A 10,511-nucleotide genomic window follows, 5' to 3' on the forward strand; every position below is an offset into this window, starting at 1 on the left:
GAAGGTCATTACCAAACATATAATAGCCAGGTTATCAAAGTCATCAACATTGGCTATCTTACAGTTAACATGAAGCCCTTCAAACACAGTTTGCATATTTTCCACAATTACAGTCATTAAAATCCAGAGTGATTGCCTTCTTTTACTGTACTATGGACCTGCACATGTCAGTGATAAATGGAGGGAAACTAGCTTCATGGTTTTAATTCAACTAATGTGGACTGTTAGATGGATTGGTAGCTCTCTGAAGCTAAATAATAAAACACAATATATCGTAATATACTTGAATTTAATAATGGCACGTTATGATCCGGATCAGGATTAAAGAGTCTTTGATAGTTGTTGCTTTATTATTATTTCTTTTTTCCATGTTAAATCTCTTGCAGAGTCATGGCTGTCCTTCATCTGAGTCGCGCATTTAGAAGATGGCGACATATCTAAATCTACCGTAAAATCTCTCCAGTTTGCTGTATGGCTTAGGTACTGCAGGCCTTTTACTCAGGAGGACAGATGTAAAGCTTGCACACGGGCAGGCGGGTGATGTTTTCAGCACCGTGACACTTTTTTTTTTTTTCTCTTTTCATACAATGCGTTGTGGTTCATATATGTTTTTTTACCCTACTGGTGTCTGGGTGTCGGCTAGGAGCGAATGATTGGAGAGGTTCTGTGTGGGAAAAAGCAATAAAACAGAACGAGAACGTTGTCAATAAACATAGTACAGGAGAAATGTCACTCAGGTAGAGACTTGACCCTCGCAGTCGATGCAAATGAAAAGTCCACTGTGCTGTGTTGTATTTTCTCAACAACATTACTTCTGGTGTTACTCACTTCACATTATATAGCTCAAAATTACAGTATTACATCATTTTTTTTCAATACAACAGAGTAATAATAATAATCATGTGTGTTTATACTAATTGATCATCATTCATGTAAACATATTTAACCAGGTCATGCAAACAGTAGACCAAAACTTCTTCCACTAGAAGTGCACAGCACAGAGCAGGCGGAGCGCCCAGACTGAGATCCCTCCGACTCGAGCCGGGCCGGACGGCGGCCGGCGGATATATAGGCTCTTGTCAGAAACAGAACAGAAGGAGGATGAGCGGTGACACGGACGTGACTGTTTACTTCCCACGCGCGGTGGGTTCTCGATAAAACTGCGCCTTCAAAGCGACGCGGAGTGGAGTGGAGGAGGGCAAGATTCCTAACACACTCACAGGGATCTCAGTTTGAGCCTCTGATAACAGAACAGCCATAAAACAAACAAACAAAAAAAAGAGTCTCCTTTTGATATTCATACATTTCAGTGCCCCCCTCCCCACCCCCCCCCCCCCACACACACACACACACACACACACCCCACCTCCCCAACAGAAGCATGCACACACTTCAGGTCAGAACCGCCCTCCAACAAACCCAGTCTGAGCCAGAATATAGAGAGTCCCTAACCCCGAGAATCCCCTTTCCAGAAAGGCTTTGAGCAAAAGGAGTAAATACACATAAAAAAAAAATAAAATAAAAGACAGAAACACTTAATAATGACGAGTATGAGCGGGAAAGGGCGATCAAACAGAATTAAACGGGTGGAATCGGCAGTGAACGCACACCTTGAGATCGACCGACTAGAAAAGCTACTTGACTGGGATGAGTGGCGTTCATGGGTGAAGAGTATAAAGACATGCAGGAGTAGCTTTCAGCACTGTTTCCCTTTAAACAAAAAAAAAAAGCACCCCCCTTCTCTTTTTTGCCCTGTCTGGCCAGATTTTTATTTATTTCTTTTTCTTTTTTGGACAAAGCTGCCAGTCATGTAGAGCGTGTGCGGGCCAGATGGATGTGGACACACGGATAATTGTGATTAGAGGTAGATGTGACAGATGATGTGAGGGCAAAAATAAAGGGAGGAGACTGCCTTCGGGGCCCCCGGTCCTTACTGAAGCTGACATCCAGAATAAAGCTCTTTTAACGTAACACACCAAATGGCCACACTCTGGTATAGAAATTGCACTGATGGGGGGGCGGTTACTTGAGGAGAATCATATAGTTAGGCTCTTTAAAACTGTTTCCATTCTGCAAAATGTTAAAAATATTGTGTAACTTTGTGTTGTTTTTTTTTTCTGGATGAAGACGTACAGTATGTTCTATCCACACTGTAACAGTTGACCTGCCAGCTATGGATGTACTCTGCCTCATATCTACTCTGCATTCCTGGCCAGACTGGGCGAACGGGCTCTGGGCGCTCCAGGGATACAATGACAATGTCACCGTGACAAAAAAAAAAAAAAAAAAAAAAGGAGGAGGTTGTGCTCAGATGCGGCTGGCCGGCCTGCAGCAGTAGGTGCAGCTCCTCAGGCTGTCCCGATCCGCGCTGCCCTCGTTGCTCCCCCGGCGACCGTCCTCGTAGTGGGACACTGGATGTTAAGAGCAGAGCAGAGCAGAGCAGAGCAGAGCAGAGCAGGGGACGGTTCAGGTTAAAGGGAAGCTCCAGCATTTCTCTTCTCGTTCGTTCGCCTTGTTCTCATCAAAAGCACACGCACTGAGAAAAGCTGCACAGACTTCATAGCTATTTCCAAAAGGATGTCAGTTTTCTTGTCTTGAAATGATTCTTTCTGAGTGACCAGAGGTAAACACAGGAAGAAACCACCCATTACTTCACGGGGTAACTCTGTACAGGGAATAAATTCCAGGGTGACATGTTAGCATGACCTGCAATCGCGTCCGACTCTCTCCCTTTGCTTCTTGTCTGAAGCCTGGAGTACGCTCGTTCGACACGTCGCCTCAGGCAGATTCCCATCACTCATTTCCCTCCTTGCCGGTAGATATTTTCAGTACATGTATATATGAATCTTTATCAAGACCTTTTACGAAACCATTTAGTACTGGAGCCCTCCTCTCAACTGTGATGTACAGGGCATTACCTTAAGCTTCAATCTCATGTAGCTTTCGAGCTAACTATATCATATTTAGTTTTGTCCCGAGTTAAACAAAAATCGCTTTGGCTCTAGACAAACTGAACAAGGCGTACACACAGTGACGGGTTCCCTTACTGACACAGAATACATTAGAGCATCCTCCCCCTTAGCTCAGGTTGTAGATAAATCGCCTTCTTCTTCTTTATGCTCGTACTGTGTCAAAGTCTGTTTCCCCTTTTCAAACGACTCTCTATCTTGTTAGAGCTTCCTGTTTCCTTATTTCCTAAGACCGGCCTAATCCAGTTACCTCTCCTTCCTAACACCACTGACGTTGTGTGGGGCAGATGGGAGACATGGGAAAGTCGTCTTTACGACTTATCAGGGTTTACACCTCTGAGTTGGTATAATTGGCTGAAAGGGGAACGAAATACGGCAAGTAGCACTACATAAATCTTTTTTTTTTTCACACATGCTGTCTGAATATTGTCTAATGCTGCATTCAATCTCTCAAACAGTCAAGGCAGAAATATTAGAAATCGTATTTGTTCATTCACTATGAACTGCCGACTTACAGCTCTCCTCCTCCCCATTCCCCAAATCATCATCCTCCTCCTCCTCTTCCTCTGGGAGCAGATGTCCATGGCAGGGACTGGTGGGAGTAATCTGACTGGGTCCCTCGAGACTAGTGCCCAGCTGCAGCCTCCGCATGTGGCGCACCACCGCTGTGGCATTAAATGCTTGCTACATGAAGGGAGAGACAGGAGGGAAATGAAGAAAAAAAAATAGTAAGAACTTCCAATATCTGACAGCTACTGAGAGAGAAAAACAGCGAAGGCGTACAAAACGCCTGCCAATCTTAATTCCGCTCGGTGCTCCGTGATCCTGCCGAGGCACTGACCTTCCATTTACTTTTGGCGAAGTTCTTCTTGATTTGTGCGCTGACAGATTCGTGGATATTCTTGTCCAGAGCCGTGTCGCCGCATATCCTGCAAGTCACCAAGAATTAGGAGAATGTGCAGGCATCTGAGGCACCTGCCCGGGGCTCGGTTTTCTAATTGATTGGATCCATTGATTAGCTTGTTAGTTCATTAATGAATGAGTCAGTCTTACAGAACATTAATCTGCAACTATTTGTGTTGCAGTAATTGCTTATTTGTTTCAGTCATTTCATTGGGGGAGAATTAGCTGGAAGCTTCTTACGAGTGATTTTCTCATATTTGTTTCTGCCATGTCTTTGTTTTGCACTGCCAGTTGGTTAAAACAAGCATGACGACACTTTCTATTAGAAATTGGAGCCCAAATGTCAGACTTTCTTTTGATTAACTGACTGTTTGGTCTATGTCGTGTAGGGTTATTGATTTACTGTCAAAGTGAAAACATCCGCCGATCAGGCATAACATTATGACCGTTGTGTAGGTCTCCCTTGTGCCTCCAAAACAGTTGTGACTCATCTGAGAATGGACATGGGCCTTCTGAGAGTGTCCTGTGGTGTCTGGGGACAGAATGTTGTTAGTGGGGGCCTTTGGGTCCTATGGGTTGAGGGGAGGGGCCTCTGTGGATCATCCCACAGATACTTGATCAGTTTGGGATCTAGTGAATTGTCATGTTTTTTTGTAATTGTTCCTAAACCGTTTTTGTGTGTGTGATTGCATATATATATACTGTATATATTTCCTTTAAAGTGACTGACCTAATTCAGTGGAAGTCCACCCAATTGGTGCTAGTAGTCACAATTAGGTCACCTGAGTGCAATGAATGTGTCTCAAGGAGCTGCAGTATGAAGACGTCTGCGTCTGGAAGGTCCAGTCACTGGTTAATCGGCATTCCTGTCTATAATTGCACCATGATGACAAAAGAACTCCGAGCGACTCAGAAAAGTTTAAGTCAGGGGATTAATACAAAAACAAAAAAACATGAGTCACTGAAGACAGCCTCAGACAGGTTCAGTTAAAACCATCATGAAGAATTAGTAGGAGCATGAGCACGCCTAGAGCAGGTGTCCGTACAAGCTGAGTGACAGTGAAAGGAGGATACTAATGAGGGAGGCCACCAAGGCACGTGCGACTACTCTGAAAGAGTTCAAAGCTTCAGCAGCTGAGATGGAGGAGACTGTGGAGACATGATCACCTGCAGCTTTACAGGGCCAGTTGCAAAGACAGAACCACTGTTGAAGAATGCTCCTATTAAACCAGAGGCGGTTCTGATGAGACCAAAACATGAGCTTTCTGGCCACTTACTGTACATTACATACTTTAAATTAATTTGTGTTAGTCTGTAGAAAGCTGCGTTCACTTTGACAGTTAATCATTTTTTTTATTTTTTTTGTAAATTCTTGTCAAAAAGCCATATTACATTGACAATGATACAATTTATAAAAGCAGAGCAGTCCAGGGTGAATACTTTTAGATGCACTGTAATAGGCTAAAAGGTGGACCTTCCTTTAATTCAACCAATAAAAACTAGTTGGAGCAATGGCAACTGGACTTGTAGGGTGAATTTCTAGCTTCTTCAGTCCTAAAAGACTGGTGGGGGAGTTGGGGTTTTAATAGGAACATCTGTGGGTGTTGCACGTTTGAAGCTCACATGACTAGGGTCTATTAACCACCAGCTACTTACCTGCAATTGAAGGAAACGGTTTTGATCCTTTTTTTTTTTTACTCTAAGGATCCATTAATAGCCAGAGGCTCCAGTCTGCGTGAACGGGGGTGAAACATATTGGGGACAGATGTTAAGACTGCCCTGTAAACTGATGGCAGATTAGATCTTAAGCCACTTCCCCTGTTCGGAGAGGAGTTTTCCAATTTGACATAAATGGCGTCCTTCGACGTGCCATGAATTCAAAAAACCCTACGAGTCCAGCTGCCCTCGTTTCGACCAGGTTGGTTTTGGATATACCATGACCTGAATGACGGAGAACCATTTCATTTCCAGATGATTTCACAGTTTTATAAAACATTTAAAAGCACATTCACGCCTCTGAGTATCTAGCTTGAAAGGTAGATTCTCCACTCTAATCACACTGAAATAAATGTGTAAGCAGTGAGGGAGTGTTTTTACTCTCTTACCAGGGATGCTGGAGGGCCAGCTCACACGTGTATCTCTTCAAAGGATCTTTTTCCATCAGGTGACAGATGAAGTCTTTGGCTGCCAACAAACATTACGTTCACGTTATAACAATCCACTCTCACTTTCTCGTCACTGTATCTCTATTTTGAGGCTATTGCGGTTGTACCTGAATCCGAGATGTCATCCCAGTACGGGGAGTCAAATTCGTACTCTGCTTTCAGAATCTGCTCAAATAACTTGGCATCATTCTCATCGTAAAACGGAGGATATCCACATAACCTGAGGGAGCAATATTGGGACACATTCACACGCTAGAAAGGCTATCTCTTTGCATGCTTCTCGGGGATGAATGAAGGGACTTACAGAATATATGAAATGACTCCTATGGACCAGCAGTCCACTGCCTTGCTGTACGGCTTCTGAGCAAGCACCTCGGGAGCTGTGAGACGCACACGGTACACATTCACAGAGTGGAAAATACATGAGGCAGAGCAGCAGTGAGGGTGAATTCAAGTAGTCTTGACCTTTCAGTAATACCATGTGATCTGAAGGGGTCACGTTAAACAGGTGGAGAGCACTTCTGAAACACTTGCAATTGACTCAGTAGTGGATGAAAGAGCCTCTCACAACGGAGTGAATAAAGAGGGGATATCAGTCGAAACAGTGAGCGCTGAGCTCTCATGAAAGACAGGCTGGGAGCGAGGAGGATCGGCAGGAATAAACGCCTTACCCACATAACCAGGAGTCCCGCAGGCTGTGGACATGACACTGCCCGCTCCCTCAATCTTTGACAGCCCGAAGTCACTGATCATGATCTTGGAGTCTTCATCCATGCTGTAATACAGCAAATTCTCCGGCTGCAATGAAGAGAAGAAGGATCAGAGAGGATTGTTTGAAAATGGAGGAACAAAGGCCGACTTGCAAGGCACGTTGAGCCGTTACAGTGCAGTTTTTTTTTTTTTTTTTCCTCCAAGAGTTAAGACACCTTCAAGTCTCTGTGGACGATCCCCATATCGTGGAGATATTTGACTGCATCCAAGATCTGGTGGATGAGCTGGCTGGCGTCTCGCTCTGTGTAGAAGCCTTTCTCCACAATCCGGTCGAAGAGCTCACCTCCGGATACCCTGGGAGTTAGAAATCACAAAAGGCAGTTAAATATTCCTCCGCGTTTGCTGTGGTATCAGTGTTAACAGGCAGTAAGTTAACAAGCAGTGGCCTATGTGGACCTGCACGGGCCAGAATGAACAAAACTGCATCAGTCTTTGTGCAGCTAAAAACTGCACAAACAGTAATATTCTAGATTAAGAGGTAACGTGTGAAATGCAGGGTTTTACAAAACATGCAAAATTGTGTAAGAGCATTTGGTGCAGGTTGGATATTTCAAATTATATGGTTGAACACAAGGGCAAAGGGGCAAATTGCTAAGAATAACATAAGGAAAGCAGCAAATCCCCACATTCGAGGAGCTCGGGCCAGAAAATGTTCACGCTGGTTAACTGTCTATCTGTCTGTCTGTCTGTCTGTCTGTCTGTCAGCGCGCTTTTACAGCACGAACGTGAGAGAGCCGTGCTCCTTCTATTACATAACCGGCCCTGGCGTAAGAAATAGGAAGGAGAACTCACAGTTGCATGACAAGATATAGGTGGGATGTACTTTCAAAGATGTCCTCCAGCGAGACAATATTCGGGTGCTTGATTCTGCGGGAAGACGAATGGACAGAAATCATCAGAAATCTGCTGCATTTTTTTTTTATTTTATTTTTTAAATTCATCCGGTGCTAACTGTTAATTGGTCACCAGATGGCATTCTTGCTGCATAATTCACATTGAGAGAGGTCTGTTCTCTCTCTCTCTCTCTCTCTCTCGCTCTTCTCTGCGGAAAGCACAACAGTAAACTGAGATCTTGTATTTACAATGCTCTCCAAAAAAAAACAACACAAAATGACAAATAAAACAAACAACCCCCCCCCCACCCCCCCACCCGGATCAAAATGAAGATGGTGTGTAGTTAGCATCATGCGGCTGGAAACATTAACGAAGAGCAGCTATATGGGGCTTAACAGAATAACCAAGTCTCCCTCTGAGAAAATTTGATTTGGATCGTTTATTGTTAGCTCACAGACGCTCGAGCATCTCTCCTGGCTCTCGATTCAAGTTGAGAGCACGTGAACCATCGCTAACGCAACGGCAGCTGAGAGCTAAGGATGATGTGACTTGTAGCAGAACGAGAGAATCCCTCTCTCGTTTCTCAGATTGTCACGAAAACTTTCTTGATGTCCCCCCGCTCGCGTGACTCCCCTGTTTATTTAATTAGGGCTTTAAATATTTAGCCAAACTCCACTCCTCCCGTTCTTCCCTCTCCTTCCATCGTACCCTGCCCCCCTCTCCACTTCTCCACCCTCCGTGTCTCTTTCTCTTTCTTCAGTACACTGCTGCGGGGAACTCCACACCATCTCCGCCTCTGTGTGCTGTTGCCCTGGCAACAGGGACACTAAAAATAGGTCTATCTTCTTTACTCCTGACATTTCCGGTGCACAATCCTACTGTTTCTACTGACACCATGCATTTAGTCACCCATTCAATTGACCCCTTGTATGTATGCTGCATCCGTATCGCTGCAAGAGGCGCCGCCGCCTAATTCCTCCCGCTGGACGCAGAGCAACAGCTGCTGCGACGCCAGTCACTTCGGCGACCTCACCTGTGTAGTACCGCAATCTCATTTTCGATGTTGTTCTCTTTGCCTTCTAGCGCTTTCTTGGGGATGCACTTGATGGCCACCAGCCTCTGGGTCCTCTTCTCCTCTGCTAGAACCACCTCGGAGAAGGCGCCCCTTAAACACACACACACACAACACACACATTAGACTGTGAATAAGAAATGTGTGGGTGTGTGGCAAGAAAGCAAACATAGGACTCCAATGTGGCATGAATGTGTCGCACAAAATAATGAATGCATGCATGAAAAATAAAAAACCCAAACATTTCTTTAAATATCAAAAGCAAAGGTGCAGTTTCAGTTGATTTCCACACTAACTGGGTCCTGCCCAGTCTTCTGAAATCGGGCATTTCAGCAGCAACAACCAGACCTCCGAACACTTTGCATTCAACCATCTGGGTTCGCGTTTGGGTGGCATAGGTGCATGTGTGAGTGAGTGGTGTTTGGATGAATAATTCAAAACGGTGACATTACCGAGAGGTTTTGGAGGGCTGAGAAAATTCTGTCGAGGTGAAGCAAGAGTCACAAATAGGCATTTATAGTAAAGCGGCTGCTTTTTCCTTTTTTTTTCCCCTTTAAAAAAAAAAGCAACTATTTTTAATCCGTTCAATAATAGATAGAGTAAATGTAGTGTAGCTGTATCTGAGGAGGACTAGACTGCATTATGGATTATGGTCTGGTGATGATGAGAGGGAGAATAGTGTGTATTTACACAGTCTCCCCACAGGAGCGTGGGAGGGAGCTCAGGAGGAGGCCTGAATGCACGCACATTGTTAGCAACCACAGGGATCCTTTCCATGTGTGTGAAACAACACGGCCGCTCACGACCGAACGCACGTTCAACCTTCAAGTTACAGAAAATATCGTCCTCCAAATCGTGAGCATCTTAATGTGGGATAACTTCACTTAAGTCTGCACCCTTAAATAAAATGATACAGACTTCACTGTGCCGTTGCCAGCAGCAACCATTTCACAAGAAGGCAAACATCTCCTTTCCTCTCACTTTAGATTCTGCTTTTATTGTTTATTAACACTTAACTACAGAGCTGAGGAGTTAGCATGTGACCTGCCCGTCTCTCGTTGCACCTCCACTCTGTGTCATTTTTTTCCTCCTCCTCATCTTTCCGTAATGCTCTGTGTGAATCTGTGGTAATCCTTGAGAATGCCTTTGCGCCGTGGCCATCTTATGCTCAACGAACCAGCGCAGTGGAAACACAGCAACGCTGATGCACAAGGGGGAGAGCACCATTCTCACACACGTCTCCAGTTTCATTTTTAAAACATCCCTAAAATAATCTGGGAGCGAAATCGCATAAAGCTCCGATTCTCATCGACCCATAAAAGCATTTTAATGCGTTTAACTCGGCTGCGTTTATAGCCGGGGTTTCATCACGGGGTCAAGGGTGTTAGACTTCAGTTATCAGTCAGTTAAAATCCATTCAGTCTTACTGGGTGTTTAAAATAACAGGGTCAACGGCCTGAGAGATGTGTGGAGACACAGAGGAGGGGCCTGTAATGCGGTGGTTAATTTGAGACGGGAATGTGAGGAACACTTCCACCCCGTAAACACAACGTAACTGTTTGAGAGAACCAACTTAAAGCTCGAAAAATCATCCGGTTCAGCTCATCGTGATGGGCAGCGGAGTGTGGTGAAATGACAGTGATGTAATCCTCAGCAGACTGCATGCTGGAGACGTTGAAAACCTATTTTTATGGCCAGCCTAGCTCGTCAAGATCTCTGCAACTTCTGCATTGTTTACCACAAAGCCTTTCACGGACGTTCATATCTCTAACTAGCATGAGCTCTCCTGACTTGAGC

The 10,511-nt window shown here is 44.7% G+C and overlaps 1 protein-coding gene across 1 annotated transcript in view; it reads right to left on the reverse strand.

The window, feature by feature from the left end:
* Positions 1-2,307: 2,307 nt before the first annotated feature.
* The window catches only part of camk1a (calcium/calmodulin-dependent protein kinase Ia), a gene marked incomplete at its 3' end in the record, with an annotated part of 17,166 nt that continues 8,962 nt past the window's right edge, over positions 2,308-10,511 (reverse strand). Inside the window, exons 3-12 of the mRNA XM_084543445.1 lie at positions 8,676-8,807; positions 7,601-7,675; positions 6,964-7,102; positions 6,709-6,835; positions 6,342-6,417; positions 6,145-6,257; positions 5,978-6,056; positions 3,811-3,898; positions 3,485-3,653; positions 2,308-2,411 (exon numbers count right to left, since the gene is read on the reverse strand). Coding sequence (XP_084399571.1) covers positions 2,308-2,411; positions 3,485-3,653; positions 3,811-3,898; positions 5,978-6,056; positions 6,145-6,257; positions 6,342-6,417; positions 6,709-6,835; positions 6,964-7,102; positions 7,601-7,675; positions 8,676-8,807 — 1,102 coding nt within the window. The remainder of the gene's footprint in view (positions 2,412-3,484; positions 3,654-3,810; positions 3,899-5,977; positions 6,057-6,144; positions 6,258-6,341; positions 6,418-6,708; positions 6,836-6,963; positions 7,103-7,600; positions 7,676-8,675; positions 8,808-10,511) is intronic.

This window comes from Chelon labrosus, assembly GCF_963514085.1.
Source record: "Chelon labrosus genome assembly, chromosome: 4".
NCBI classification, from domain to species: Eukaryota; Metazoa; Chordata; class Actinopteri; order Mugiliformes; family Mugilidae; genus Chelon; species Chelon labrosus.